Here is a 16590-nt window from a genome sequence, read left to right on the forward strand (position 1 = left end):
AGGTCCACATCCTTCTCATGTCAAGGACCCCAGAGCTAGATGCAGAGCTCCAGGTGAGTTCTCAGAGTGGGGCCAAAGGGCAGAATCCCCTCCCTCATCTGCTGCTCACACTGCTTTGGATGCAGCCCAGGACAAGGTTGGGTGTCTGGGTTTCAAGTGCAAATTGCCGGCTCACACTGAGCTTCTCATCAACCAACTCTCCCAAATCCTTCTTCCCAGGGCTGTTCTCAATCCATGCTTCACCCAGCCAGTATTTCTGCTTGGGATTGCCCTCACCCCTGGGCAGGACCTTTTCTCACAGGCTTGACACCTCCCAGTAAATTAGTCCATGGTAGAGGCAAATGACAACTGTGCAGCAACACAAAAGTTTGCAAAGCTCCTCATTACTGATAGTAATGTTATCTTATGTAACTATCAAGCAACATCCTCACCCTGTTTTATTTGAGTGCCCTGTCTTGGGGGCTTTTTGTTAATCATGCTTAACTATGTTTAAATAACAACTATATCTATTAATTCTAAAGGCTACCTTTCTCTTTCCTATAGCACTGCTTGCTGAATAAGTTAGTCCACTGAAGCTGACGTAAAAAATGAAAGGCTATTGTAATTAGTGTAATATCTTTCCAAGATAAAACCATAAAAAACTGCAGCTTCAGACAGCTGTCATCTTCTTGGCTATTCTGCTTATTATTCACAAACTCTGATATCTTCTGCATATTATGCAGTAGGTTTACATGCAATTTCAGTGAAAATGCTCAAGGAACAGGATCTCTAAGTATCTATCTCAGAATCTAGCCGAGAGAAAGAACAGAGCTTGAAAGTCATTTCAGACCTCATTTTCCATCAGTACAGTCATTGTCCTAAGTAGGTACACATAAACACATAATTTTTTTCTTTAGAAATAATTTATATTAATTCAATGTTCTTATATAATTGTCTAGATATGACAGACACTGAAAACTAAAATCCTCTTTTTTATATGACAGTCAGGGTTTGGAGAGAAAAAAAAAGCCTAAAAAATGGATGCTTCAAGGAACAGTGAGACTGATTATCTTCACAAGTAAAAGGGTAATTGCTGTCACACGGTAAAAAAGGAATCAGACAAATTCATATGAATACTCTTTGGAGAAGAAGCACTTACTGGCTAAAGATGCTGTACTTTATGTAATGCAATTACTGTGTGCAGTGGTGGTGATACCTCGAATGCAAGCTCATTCACAGGCTGCCTGAATATTGCAGGACAGCAGCATCTATCTCTTACACCTGGGATTCCTCCAGTGATGGCACAGATTCCCCTGAAAACACCCACAGACTCACAGTATCATACAAGGAAATTTAGGACAGAAGGGGCCTCTGAGGATCCAGTGCCTGCTCCAAGCAGGATCGACCTCAAAGCTAGAAAAGGCTGCTCAAGACCCCTTTTTGTTGAGTGTTCAGTATCTCCAAGCAATCTCCAGTCTCTCTGGGTAACCTGAGAGTTTCTCTCACTCCAGCCTGTGAGTTGTCTTCTGTTAATTCACTATGCACCTCTAGGAAGTGTGTTTCCATCTCATATATGAACTCCACATACTAGACACTCTTCTAGGATGAACAAAGCCAAATCCCCAGCCTCACCTCACATGGTAATTCAAAAGTACATCCACAACCCCCTTCCAGTGAAGAATGACAGGATCAGAAGTCCTCCAGTGTTGAGCTTTACAAGCTTTACATGCCTTGTGAGGCATGTAAGCAAACACCTCCCCTGCCTAAAGGGCTGCTCCCTGACAAACACAGAGCACCTCTGCACACTCCTGAGGAGTTCAACTAGCAGCAAGAGGAGGTATTAACAAAACCTTTATGAAAGTTTCCCTTACCAGATCCTTCTACAGATAAGATACAGAAATGCTGAAAACCCAGCAGCTTCTGTTCCAGACACCATATGGTCGCAGTCAGCAGCTGGGTTTCAGCTGCCCACTCTGTGGACATCACTCCTCCTGTCCATACAAAATATCCTTAAAAATCTTCTTCCATGGGTTTCATCTGAGATCTCATTTTTCTGAGACCTCACTCATCTTTAATAATACCCAGCAGAGTGGTTATGTCACTACATGTAATTATGAAAACCAAAGCTGTTACAAAAACCATAGTTAATTGCAAAAAAGTGAACATGGCACTGAAACAATGTTTGCTTAAACTCACAAGGTAGGTTTTTCACAATTACCCTAGAACAGCACCTAGCCTAGGTAATTACTGAAGGGCTCTCCACAGAGTAAAAGTAAGTGTGATACTCCTCTATTATACTTCTAATTCTGTCAGAGTAAGATTAACACAAAGTTCATGCACCTACTAGAACATAAAAATTACCATCCCTTCACACAGACTGAACAATACAATTTACAGATTTGAAAACTTTGTGGAAAGGTTTGTGGTCAAAACCTAATTAAAGATATTTACTCCTTTGAGTTTTAGTTTAAAACACATTTCTTCTTTCAGATACATCCCACATACTGTCAGGGCTTTTCTTTCTTATCCTTTGTTTCCAAATTATATAAGAAATTCATTTCATCTTTAAAGAATAGCTTCTACCTTTGTGAAGGAGTAAATTATTATGTCAAGTTTTCTCAGTTAGCATACCTGTATAGCAATTTTTTTTCAATAAAAATAACCTTTTGTTAAATGTTTCATTGTATTTCCCAGGAGACTGATAACAGCCACATCTCCAGCCATCTGCAAGCACCACTCCAGACTGATGCATACTCTGAACATTCTTCTCAACACTTCTTTTCAGACAATGAGACCACTAATTTCTAAGTGCTTAATTATGCCAAGGGCAGGAGCGCAAAGCCTTTACCCATGCTGAACTTCTTCAACAGTCTTAATGAAAATCAGGCCTCAGGCAAACCATTAGTAAAATTCAAAATCATGAGGAAATTATCCTTTCCATTTTTAGCACAAAGAATGGATTACTTCATAAAAGCCTATAGATAATTCATTTAAAGCTCACACACTTCAGCTTTAGGCAGAAAAGCAGGTTAAGATATTTGAACATCAAGCACAGATCTCCTCCAATAGTCCAAGCTATTGTGTAAGTAGTACTTTAATACCTAGTACAGGAGAAAACCGAATAATAGAAGCAGTTCCCAAAACACGTTATTTCATGAAGTTTCCAAATTACCTACTGCAAAAGAGCAAAGACCCTACTTAAATGCCATATGCAACACCTTAAATCCTGGAGGCTGGTGGAGAATCTTACCCCTGGACTGCAGCCCGTGCCCGCACGGCTCGCTCTGCCCCGGCTGGCCCTGGCGCACCGAGGCTGGCACCAGCACACAGGGGCTCCAGCGGTGGCTCCTCCACCTGCAGCAGAACAGCCAACAAGGAACTGCTTAAAACTGGAAAACGGGGAACAAATCCGAGCACCAACTCCAGTTACCAATCATCGGGAGTCACAAAGCTGCAATTACTCCTGACACAAGCACCAGGTACTGGAATTCAGATGCCAGGTTCACCTTCTAGGAAGCCACATCCTTGTCCAACAATGCTCCCCTTTCTCATCTTGCAGGGCATGTTTCAAAGTTAGGTAAGATACACAGGAAAAAGCTCCAGGGGGCTTTGTCACCAGCCTCTCCTCCTGCTCTCATACAGCTGAGAGTGTTCCCAGTCTGCTTTCCATGCTCACAGGTGGGCCAGCCATGGGAAGCAGCTTTCCATGTGTCCCCTGCATGGCACTGCCTTCGAAGAGCTCCACACTCTGCTCCAGGACCATCTTCTGTGGGATGTGCAGGCTGGAGATTCATATTCAAAGATATAATGCTTTTCTATTTACTAATATTGCACAACAAATGAGCCACAGAATCTTAATGAAGAGCAGTGAGTAACTGCTCTGTTTTTTATTTGTCTAATCAGAACTTTTTAAGTGTGTACTATTCACTGGAGTGAGAGTACCAGGGGAAAAGACAAGAGTTTCTGCAATAAGCATGCAATTATGATTCAGGCACTCTAGGGCTTGTGGTCCCAAAATAGCTTACATTGATTTCTAGATACAATGAGGGGGGAGTTCCCAGTAACAGCTTCCTTACACACATCAGATCCTGAGGTTACTATTTCTAGGAGCTGTGCCTGTTGGCGTTTGTTCTGATGATGCCAGATCTACTGAAATCTTCAGTTTGAACTCTACTTTTACACATTTGTTTTAAACTCTGCATTTTCCAAAATTATATTATTTTCTGATGAAAATTGTGCAGGACAAGAGTAATTTCTGGAGAAGCAGACACCCACTAGAGACTGATTCCAAGCTTACAGTTTTTACCTATACACTGGACAGATGGGAACATCTTCACATTCTCTTTCCTCATACAAGGTGTCTGGACATGCCTGTCCCCCACTGGCAGAATCCTGAAGGATAATCCTGTACCGGGACTGCTTAACTGCAGTGGCATTGCCTGTAAAGCAAAAAAAAATTTGTCTTTCAGACATGGTTGTCATCCCAAGTTAGTGATTTAGCTGCCTTGGTTAGAAATATGCTCCATGTTTAATTTATATTTTGAAACTATGAGCACTCTAACATTTCTTCCTTTAATATTACCAGTAGTTCAGCAGGACAGCAGCTGGAAGGATGATAATCAACAGCCTAAGAAATGCATCAAAAACTATCTATTTAACAGAGCACCAAATCAAGTAAGAAAATAAATAAATGAGAAAATAAACACCTTAAGTGGGAAAAAGAATAAAAATCCAAGAAACAAACTGTTATAAAGGAAGGTTTTGTTTCTGAGAACACATTTGGGTGGTCTCAGGCTGCTACCAGTTACCCATCTTTATGGCTCTAGAAATCAGAGATGATAACATCCTGATGGGAAAACCATTGCAACCAACAGAGGCTAACTCCCCACTTAACCTGACTTGATGCAAGACCAATCCATCTAGAAACACAGTTCACAAAATCCACGGTACAGAATGCAGCAGGAAAGACAGGAACAAGATTTATCTGTCTCTACAGCTAAAGCCAACACTGCCGCGCTCCCGCCCCAGGTCTCGGTTCTCAGTCCCTTTCTGCCCTGGCTAGCTCCCGATGGGGTGAGAAGGGCAGATGGAAGCACCCTCCGCTGAGCCCAGCAGGGCTTTGGAGAGTGCTTTGTGGGTCTGACGGGCGCAGCTGAATCCCACAGCGTGGCAAGGAAGAGAGTCTCCTGTTAGGGGCTGAATCCAAAGTTTATTGTAGCCCAGCAGGGCCCAACAACACCTGAACGATGCCAGCTAACAAGAGCCCCAGCAGGGTGCCTGCAACATCTTATATACTGAGAGGGCGGGAAATCGGTCAGCCAATGGGAGCACGAAGGGGCGTGGCTCTTGTATAGACGGACACATGTGGGAACCAATGAGGGATGGATACAGGCGGGGCCCCAGGCCCCTGTCCAATCACCCGGCACCCAGGATGGAAGGTTCTGGATGCATGGGAGGGGCTAATGAGTGACGGACAGGGTGCCTGGGAGGGGACAAGGGAAGGACTCAGCACTCTGGGGGAGGATTGACTATAGGGTAAGGCAGGAAAACAGGGACAAACCGAGCTGAATATGGGGATACATAGGAACAAACCATTACATTGCAAAATTATAATAAAACATGCAATAACACAACTCCACATCACACAATCCTTGGCTGTGTAATTGGTAAGAGCAAACTGAGAGCTGGTTTAACCACTGCATTTGGCATTCTCTGGGTACTGTACTGACTTCAAAAACAGGTGCTAGAAAAGTAAAAAGGGATCTCAGGAGAACTCCTTAATGGATTACAGACCATGTAAAAAGCTTCAAATAGTGGACTTCATCAATTATGTCTGAAAGAGGAAAGCCAATAAGTCCACTATGAGTATTATTCTGCCAGCTCAGAATAAGAGTAAAGCTGCAGCAGAAAAATTACGATGTAGTAGAATAGAAGGAAAACTTAGAAGTCACATCATGAACACAAAGCACAAGCACAGATCCAAGAAAAATGTTGACTTTAAAAATACCAAGTCATACAAGCCTCCACTGGCACATGTGCCACTACTGTGAGATCACTGCAAAGGCACATTGGACTGGCAGGAGGCTGCTCAGCACAGCTGCTTCCCTGGTGCAGGAAAAGCACATCCAGAGAGATCCCTCTCCTGCTGCTTTCACAGCCACTACCTGAGGCAGCTCTACAGCTTCCTACAGTCTCCTTTCACATGCCTGATTTGGTGCCTGTAAAGCCTCACAAAGAGCCTTTTCTTAAAATCCAGCCCACACAGCACTGCTCCTGGAAATTAAACTGTTATATCTTCTGTCCACTACATGAAGGAAACAGTTTATCCCTGTCACCTAATGCATAACCTTTTCAAAACAGCAAGGGCTTGCATCTGTTCTAAGTCTTCCCTGCTCTAAACTAAGCAAACCCAGCTTTGTAGGTCCAGTTCAATTCCCTCTCTTGCTCCCTTTTTCACACTGTGTCCAAGGATGTGCAGCCTGCCCAGGGCACAGCACAGAGACCCCTCGGGGGTCTCACAACATGCCCAGGAACTTGACAAACCTGATATGAGTTTCAGCATTTCTAACTGCTGACTTTCATTCATTTTGTAGTCCATTGCATCTTCAGATGTTCCTGAGGCCACAAAGACTATTTATGGAGCAGAGCAATTGACACACAGAAAAGACCAGGAAAGCTGGGGCTCTTCAGCTTGGAGAGAAGGCTCATAAGATCTTAGTAGTGTGTATCAATACACTACAATAGGCAGTAAAGGAGACACAGACTATTTGCACTGTGAAATCCACTTTGAGATTTTTCAAGCAGCTGAGTACCTATTTAACAGTGATTTAATTTAAGCCACTGTTTCCCAGCTTCCTGATAAAACTTTAGTATGCCAAAAATCTACCACTTCCCTTAATTAGAACAGCCAGTCTGTCAAAAAATATATTAAATTTATTTGGCACAATTTGTTCTCAATAAAACCTTACTGGCCAGTTTATTACAATCTGATTCTTCAAAAGTTTGTATCTTCATAGTAACTTGTTCTTGTGGCTTTCTACATAATGAAGCTAGGTTGAGTAATCTACAGTTTTCTTGACCTTTATTTTTGGAGGAGCAGAGGTGAGAGGGGAGTTTTGGTTTTGTCTGCCTTGGTATTACTGAGTTTTAGTTTTTTAAGACTTAATTTCTTACCCATGAGAGAGTCACTTGAAGCTCTGGCATTACTTTACTACTTCCTTCTTATTCTCACAACCTCATTGACATGGGACTAGCTACTCACTGGAAACATTCCTTAGCTCACCTTTCTCCTGGCTGCAGACACAAAACAACAGCAACAACTGCACATTCCCCATGCTGTGCTTCCTCATTTCTCAGAATGTACATTTCATTCAGTTCCCCCTTAATTTTAATCAATTTATGCAATTTTCACTATCTGATATCCTCTAGCTTAGTTGACATTCTTGATTTCTTGTTTCTAAATGTTGTGAAACAATATGACAACCCAAAAGGAAACAAGATCCTGAACAACTCTGATAGTAAGATATAGAAGAGCTTCTCTAGATGTGTGTGGTGCTCCTCTTCATGGTTTGAACCTGGAACTTGCAAATCACATACAGTCCTACATATGCCTTGCTCCCCAGGGCTACTGGCTTGCTATTAGCCTAGTTCCAGAATAGAAATTATAGTCCAGTAGGGCTTCAGCCCTTTGGAGAGGCTTTCTTGGAGCTTCCAGGTCTTCTGTACTCCTGTCTGCACAGAATAAGTTCCCAAGAGGTGTAGATACCAATTTCTGCAGTTTGCTGAAGTCTGTAATTTTTTCTTTCTAATATCTTGTTGATATTGCTATCCTTCCTTTCCAGGAATCGCGAACTCTATCACTTTGTGATGATTTTAATTCAAATTATCTACCACCATTTGAATCTTACTCATTTCTTTCCTATTAATCAGTACCAAATCTAAATGAGCTTCCCACAGTAATTTTCTCCACCTCAAGAAACTAAATTATCCTCAACATTTATTGCACCTTACTCAAACCCCATTTTCAAAATTGAATTTCCTCGCTGGCTTTTCTACAGCATTCCTTACAAATGTTAATGAGCATAATTTTTGTATTTCAGTTAAAATTGCTATAGCCTGATTTTTCCAGAGTACTAGCACTGTGGAGGACTGTCCATTTAAAGCCAAACTGATTTCCAGAATGGCTATGACTGTTTGCCCTCCTGAAAAAAAGTCAAGCCCCAGGATCTCAGGACCATCTTAACTTCTCTGTCCTTGACTTTTCAACTCAGATAATACTGTTTGAGAATTTCAGGGGTGCCTTACCTCTGCTTCCACTCCCCATCCTGTTTATATCTTGGAGGCCACCAGCCTCCCTTCTCCTCTCTTACAGAGACACAGCTCCTACCAACCCTCTCTTACCCCTCCCTGGATCTTGCATCCTTCCTTCCTCTGTCTTTCACCCCCAGGGCTCACAGAGCTGCACCACCATTCTCAGGTGAGGACAAAATCCCTTTTCACTCCTGGAATATGTGCTGCATCAGGTCCAGCTTCCACAGAAAACATTCAGTTTGCAACTCTCATCGTGAGCAGATTGGAAAACCACAATCTGGTCAACACAAGACTCTGCCCACACACAAAAAAAGGACAAATTTTCTGAGATTTTCTGAGATTTTAGTCACTAAAATCAGTGCTCTCCAATGCCTTTGAGGACATAAGAGCTCTTACGTTTTCCAGTTTGACCAGCTCTGGTTTTGTGTTTATGAGGATTGGAAGTGGCAGATCATGAATTGTCTGATACAATGTAGAGGTTGTTGGAATTTCTTATTGTGGCACACCATGCATTTTATCCACTTTTACCCCATCTCATTTCAAATCTGATTTAAGGCAAGGAAAAAAAATAGGACAGCTACTACCTAACATTTCATGTAAACTTGTTTAGAGAATTAAGTAACTGCAAAATTTCTAACCTTCCTCCTGGACAACCAATGCCCAGAGAAGAGTACTTACAGGTACCATCTATTTTCAGAAGGAAAATGAAAAATGTTATTTATTGTAAGTTGTTTGCTTTTTTTAATCTCCCTATTTTAAATCTGTGCTGACAGACCAGGGAGTACCTCATCTATGCTGAAAAAAGTTACCTCTCCAGGCCACTTTTACCCCCAGAAAAACAGATGACAGAGGAAAATCTACCTGCTGCTCATTCAGACCATTTCATATTCTGAAACCACCCTACTGCTTCTTTGATTCTTTTTTCAATCCATCCTCAAAGCCCAGGTAAAACAGACACATTACAGAAGACTGCAGCAGACAGTTGCCACCTTTAAGTATCTGAAATGGCAGGGAATCAATAATTTGCAACAACCTCCCTGCTCCTGCCTCCCCAGCAGGTGCTGGGACTCGGTGGCACTTCCTTTGTGAATTATGTTGTCCATCCATCTGTTACTGCCCCAAGTTCAGCGCTGTCTGCACTGCTGAGGCAGGAGATAATCTTCTGCCAGAAGACAGACAGTTGTCTGATGACATTTAAATGCAGGGAAAATGTCAGCTTTTCTATTGTGAGATGGTAAACTCAGATGTATTTCCTCAGACAAACAGCTCAACTGGTAAAGTTCTGTGTAAAGCTGATTTAGTGATTCCATGTTTGTCTAAATTCTGATCTTATGCTGGTACACAATTAATTTTAAATCTGCCAGGCAATACCTGTTCCTGCTTGATCTGATTAGTAATTCACCATCTGTATATTGCTTTCATTAAATACAACTTTTCTATAAAAAACACCACAACACCCCTAACAACTCATGTAGGTATAGTGGCTTTGAAATTTCATTATCATGCTGAAATTTTAATTGTGCAATGCAAATTAAAAAAAAAAAAAATCTTGCAATGCAGCCATATCAATAACAGATTTAGCAAAAAACAAACTCCCTCATCTAAGAAGTTTTAATTTAGAATTATATTAAAATGATAACACTGCCAAGGAGGTTAAATAATTAATTTCTTCTCATTTTAATTGTAGACTATTATTTAATAAACAAAGTAATTTACCAGGTAATTTATTCTACTCCTTCATAGGCAGCTCATTTAAAATCTAAAAATAAATTGCTAATTAAAACAGGATTCACTGTTTTAGAAAGCAACTCATTTTCCTGTAAAATCTAACAAGGACTATGCTAAAGTATTCACTGATAATCTTTGAAGGACAAGGAAACTACCAACAATAATGAAGTATTCTGATAACTTAGCAGACTTTCATCTGAACAATTAATGAAACACAAATTCGTCAGAAAACCCAACACTACATGATTATAAAGAAGCTTTGTTGTTCACTCGTTGTGCCTCCAAGTTAACCAACAAGATCAAAGATATTTGGCCTTTAAAAAACCACAGGAGGTACTTGCTTATTTAAAAAAGCACAGGAGGTACTTGCACACCCCATATATACACCCAGGCTGGTGAAGAAAATTACATTTCATATGTAATTGCAATATGCAATTCCATGTACAGCCATACAGCACAGGGGCCTTGAAGTCAGAAACCCAGAAGGAATTTTTTCCAGGTAAAGGGAATTCACATCTGCAAAGCTGCCCACAAGGATCCCACCTGCCCAAGAGCATCAACTCAAAAGTCAAGGTCCAAAGTCCTCAGGTCCAAAATTCACAGAGATGAATGCCCTAAAAATTACTAGACTGGCGCGAACTTCATCTGCCACAGGTTTCCAGACCAATGCTGTAATTTTCCCCCAAATTTTGGCTTCTTTAAGGCTTACCAGGCTGGCAGGCTGTGGGGCAGGGTGTCCACTCACTGAACAGTGTAACAACACAGTCCTTCCTGCAGGGGAGGAGACACGGCCGCACCGCCTCGGGCCGGACGGACTCCGGACACCTGCAGATAAAACAAAATAAAAACTTAAAACTATGAAGAAAGATTATATTCCTAAAACTTTCTCTGGGCTGTGAGCACACTGCCATATCAAAGACACCACTCCTGGCCAGAGCAAGTCTTATTTTTCTTTTCACTCATGCAATTCAGCTGAATTTATTATGCTTCAAGGATTAAAAAGCTTGGCTTGATGAATACAGGCTAAGTGTAGCTCTGTCTGTGACATCAAAACTACAAAGCTCTTAGGAAGAAAACAGATATATTTATTACCAAAGAAAGTGAGTGGTTATGTTTATAAAGCAGTCCTGTTTTAGCACAACATATAACAGCTTTCAAACCACCTGTCTTTAAGGGCTGAGGAGATATTCCTTAGATTTCAGCCTCCAAGGAACACAAAATAGTTTCAAGTGTAATACAGTACAAAGAGCTCTGTGATTTTCTTCATTCATTTTTAACTTCTACATGGAAAACATGTCATACATATTCTTATAAAACTTTCAGACACAGTTAATATATGAGGACTTGAAGAGCAGAAAAGGGACAATTTCATGGGATCTGTCAGATCTTGCAGACCAAGTGAGTGAACAGGAAGGGAATTACTCTTTCGTACTCCTTATTAATTTCTATTAAAAAGATCACTCAGCAATACTTAGTAATGCATGCAACCCAAAATGATTCCATTTGAAGGAGGAATGTGCCACTAATCCGTACAAGAAAAAAAACCAACATTAAAACCATTATTCAGCTACTTAAGTGTTTACTTACCCCCTTCAGTTCCATTTCCTCTTACACCACCTCAAGAGTGGAGGGGGCAAACAACTACTTTAGGTTTTACATAACTCTATAAACAATATGTTTAGTTAGGTACAGTTCAAGCTTATAAATGCATTTGAGACATAGAAGAAAACCAGATTTCTTTCCTTTTATTTAATTAACCCCATTAACCTCAAGAATTTTAATTAACTTCACTGAAATCAGCACAGTCTGCTTACACAAACAGCATTGTTTTGAGAGTTACAATAGTAAAGGAAACTCAGTTCTAATTCTCTAGACTCATTAATGATGCAAAAATAATTAGCAACATCTTGATTTTTTTGATATTAAGGAAAACATCTGTGCTACTTATTTTCCTCATTTAGCAAAGCAAAGCAAAATTTGGGCTATTTCTACTGCAGAGTATGTAATTTTGCTGTGTTGCTATCTCATCATGGAAGTTATACAAACCAAGTGAAAAATATAGATCACACATATGGCGCTGCCTTATTGGAGTGTAAATATAATGCAAAATCTATTTACTTCTTCTATTTGATTAGAGCGCTGCTAATAAGGTGTTGCTGAACATTATATTCAAATGTATTTTATATTTTCCTCACACTTGTCCTTCAGGGGAAATATTTGAAGAAAACTGTAAATTAGCAGAGCAGCTACAGCAAAAAAATCTCCACCACCAAAAGCATGCTTTTTGCCTGGATTTACATGGAAAGTTAAAACAGGCTGGATACTTTGGTTTTTTACCTGTTACAACAGTGATGGAATAGTAGCTGAAATGAAATTATTTCAATGCTGCGGAGTCCATCCACTTGCTGAAAATGCCTTTATACATCATGTATGTTATAAATACACACTGCCAAGCTTTCTTGAAGTACCTTTTGGGAGTGACCTGGCCAGAGCTGCTCTTCCTGCAGGAGACTCTCCGTGTCTGGATGCCCACGCCGCAGGCGGCGTCCCCGCTCCAGCTGGAGGTGGCGTTGAGCGCGGTGCCCAGCACGTCCTCGGAGCAGGAGCTCCATGGGGACACCTCCCAGAAGAAATGCACACACGGGTGCTCGTTGCAGGCACGCTGCTCCTGCAGGGCTCGCTCAGGGGGACAGGCTTTTCCACCTGGAAAGGGTCAAGAGAACACCACATCCTCACCTCGCGGCGTGGGGCAAAAGGAAGATGAGGAAAAATTAAAAAAAAAAAATAAAAAGTCAGGTGTGCACAATACCTTCCCTTCCCCCCCCACCCCCCCATAAAAATAAATAAACAAATAAAGCTTAAATAAAGCTGTTGACCTTTATGGCTGCAATAACAACTTTCTAAAATATTGTTTCTTCATTAAACTAGCCTTGCATAAAATTGTATTCCAATGCATAATGGAATTAGAAATAGGCAAAGTATATTTCTGAGTTACTTTATCAATAACTCCTAATCACAGCCAAGTTAATTCCTTTTAAATGCCAGTATCACTCAACAAACATGCAATCAGGTTTAAAGACAAATTAAGCATTATTTTTATGTTCATTCTGCTTGCTAATCTTCCAAGAAAGAACATCTCTCCCTCATATTTGGACTCTATTCACATGTTGCCTTAAACATTTGAGCAGTAGAGGAAGCTGAACTGTAATGACAGCAGGATGCATCAAATGACAACCACATCTGCAAATCAAGGAGGGGGAAAACTTGAGACACGTTTTGAGTACGAAGCCTTCACTTCTTTGAAGCACCACCCTTAAAACCCATGTCCAAAGATTTTGCCAAACTGCTGCACTTTGTCCGCAACTGGTGACAAAGCCCCAAAGTACAGGAGTCTGAGGAGCCTCCCCAGAAGCTGTAACACTCCAGCCAGCAGCCTGAATTTATCCATAAAAGCAGACAATCCTAGCTCAAAAGCTATGGAGTAATGCAGTGAAATTTAACAGTAAGCATTGCCATTTTAAGAAGAAAGAAGCAAAAATTACTAAAATCAAAACCATTCTCCTCCAGGAGAGAGGGCCCAACTTGGGACACAGCCGAAGTGCTGGAGGTTTTGAAAGAGCTGAAGTGCTGGGGACAGATACCACAAGGTTCAGAGCACATTTACACCCTACTAAAATCAACAGGAGGTGAAGGGATGTCGAAGGGATGCCTATTGCCTTGCAGGACTGATCCTCCTGAAGAAAGATAAGGCCCCAAATGGCCACAATGAATAGCAGTGAGAAAAGAAAAAGTGAGAGAGAAACCACCTAACCCACTGGATAATCATGTCACATTATCATTCATCTTTTCATGAAAATGGACTGTTCCACACAGTGTTCTGTCTCAGAAATGTTTAATACGATGATGGAGTAGAAAATGGCCCAGGCAGCTTATTTCCTGAAGAATCTGACTTGGCAGGAAAAATGCAAACCAGCTTTTTTTCTTGTGCATTTGAGACACATCTTCAAAATAAAAAATTGTAACAAGCAAATGGCAAAACACCTGGTCCACTTGTAAGGGAAAAAACCCTAAACTAAAGAACATATCCAACTTGAGTTTTAAACTTCCCAGGGAAAAACGAGGGTGGCTTTTTTTTAATATTATGTTACAATATGTTAATGAAGCTCTCCTAAACAAGGCAGATTTAACACAGTAAGAAATGGCTCATCCAAATTTGCCTGCAGCACCGCAAGCAGGAGATTCTGCTTTTATCAAGAGAACAAGGGCCTGGCCACTTTCTACATTTCATTGATAACTTTTGTACAAGGAAAGCAGGACAATATGCCCTTGCCTGGCAATTCCAGTAGCCATTTAAAGATTTTCTATGATGTTCAGCAGTTCCTATAATTCATTTTACACCTGCTGGGAGTGGCTGCTCCATGATCTCCTCTTGCACCAAGTTTCAGACATTTGCTACATAAAGAATTATCTTGTAAAACTATTGAAATCAAGTCCCCCAGGTTTCATCAACAGCTTCCTAGTTATATTCTGGGAGCAGATAAAGAGCTTGGAGAAAATGACCCAAAATTTCCTCAAGTCTTTCAACAGCAGAGCCACAGCTGACACTTCCTCTGATGACAGAGCCCCAAAAAATGGCCCTTGCAAAGATACCAGAGCTCTGTAGAAGTCAGGTGCTCAGCTGTGAGCTGGGTGTGAGAAAGGTAGAGAAAGCAGGTAGAGAAAGCAGGTAATTTTAAATTTCCTTAATATTGTAGTGATAATGGTATTAACTCTACTTCCACTCTCTCAAATTTCAGTCATTACCTGAACACAGATGTGTGACTCAAAGTGTAGCACAGCAAATTGTAACACCATTGCTAAAGATGCACAGAAAGAGTCAGGGAGCTTGATTTTAATAGTTAATTATTCTTCCTGAGAAACTTCAAGTATTCAGTTCAGAGTACATCATTCTTAGGTTAGTGCCTTTCAGGCTGAGATGAATTGTGCTTCTGACTTCCAGAATTCACTCCTTCACAATTTCACTCTCATAATTCCAAGCTTTATCTGTTATTTGGAGTCATGATTTCCATGGAAAATATGAGACCAACTGTATTTTCATTTTAATTATTCTCTAGCTCATGGACTTTTTTAGTAATAGTTATTATAATTCAATCAACAATTATTTTCATCCTGAAGGGTCCCAATTTTCTTCACAAGTGCTTATGAGAATGTTTATGTGAATACAGACCTTTCACATGAGTAAGGGTTTGCAAGATCAAGTCCTTACATTAGCCCAGAAACAGTGGGTGGCTTTAATTATAATTTACAAAATAGCATTTAACAGAGCTTGTCCTGGATTAGATTTGCATCTAAAAGTGTTTTGCTGCTGCATTAGCTGCACCTAGTTTTGGCACGAGCAAGTATTTTATGTCAACAAGGCTTTAGTCTGTTGGACCTCTTCACATTTTATGAATTTTTATGCACTTGATCCAAGACCTTCCAAATCCTGTGTGATAAACCAACACATAAATTAATTACCATATGTGCAACTGTATTAGAAGACTACACTTCTAATACAAAATGGTTTGTTTAAATACCAGTTACACTGATGTTTATATGTAAAAAACCAGATACATTATATGTCCAGGAAAATCAAGAAGAAATAACATATATTTATCAAGAGCTATTTACTTACTACAACAAGCAGATCAACACATTCCAGGTCTTACATAAAAAAAAAATAATCAAGTCTTTTTCCATTTTTTAATTTTTCACAGCTCGCTGGTTTTAAATCATTACTGGCATATTCCCATATAAAGACACTTGCATGATGACTCTGTCATGCAGCAATTTTACTGGTAGAGGATGAAGCTCTCCAAAACCAAATTCACACCCAGACAGGCAATTCAGAGGCTGAAGTAAATAGTTTTGAACTGTGACAGAATTTCTCCAAGTGACACATGAACTCCAGCCCATCAAGATCTCTTAGTCTCTCGGCAGAGACAAGCGTTCAGTATTATCCCTGATTCCTGAGGAACTGGGATTAGCTCTGATCTAAACACAGCTTGGCTCAGGAAAGGAAGTCAATGCATTACAGGAACAGTGATTATCCAGAACTGTTCAGCACTCACCCTCAGCTGGAAGGGCCAGGATGGACCTGCTCCTGCTTTGAGTGCCCTCGGCGTTTTTGCTGGAGCAGGAGCGGGAGCAGGGGGACCACGGGGACCACTCGCTGAGCACACAGTCCCTGGCACAAGGGACTTCACATGCCACCACCTCGGGATGGGGAAGCTCTGAGCAGAGGTGATGTGGAACTTCTTCACCTGGAGCAAATGAAACAAGACAGACATGGAGGGAGGCACGGCTTGGGTCAATACCCACAGCCCGCACCAAACAGACTGACTTCATGTCACACGTCCACCTGCCCGTGGAGGAATATGCTGCAGAACAGCATGTGGTGAGGCTCCACGCTGCAAAGTGTAATACCTGAACAACTATCTTAAAAATTTATGCAGAAAAGCAAAGAATTAAAATACGTGTTTCAAGCTCAGTGTGTGACATCTTGGCTGCAGTCCACTCTCTGAAGCAGGTAAG

The 16590-nt window shown here is 40.9% G+C and overlaps 1 protein-coding gene across 3 annotated transcripts in view; it reads right to left on the minus strand.

Annotated features, from left to right (window-relative positions):
* Positions 1-16590, minus strand: part of THSD7B (thrombospondin type 1 domain containing 7B) — a 295736-nt gene that overhangs the window by 119707 nt on the left and 159439 nt on the right. For all 3 annotated transcript variants that reach the window (XM_077784906.2, XM_085584846.1, XM_085584844.1), the window contains exons 9-13: positions 16128-16319; positions 12486-12720; positions 10727-10842; positions 4286-4418; positions 3230-3333 (exon numbers count right to left, since the gene is read on the minus strand). In XM_077784906.2, coding sequence (XP_077641032.2) covers positions 3230-3333; positions 4286-4418; positions 10727-10842; positions 12486-12720; positions 16128-16319 — 780 coding nt within the window. The remainder of the gene's footprint in view (positions 1-3229; positions 3334-4285; positions 4419-10726; positions 10843-12485; positions 12721-16127; positions 16320-16590) is intronic.

This window comes from Lonchura striata, chromosome 7 (genome assembly GCF_050655825.1).
Source record: "Lonchura striata isolate lonStrDom1 chromosome 7, ASM5065582v1, whole genome shotgun sequence".
Classification (NCBI taxonomy): Eukaryota; Metazoa; Chordata; class Aves; order Passeriformes; family Estrildidae; genus Lonchura; species Lonchura striata.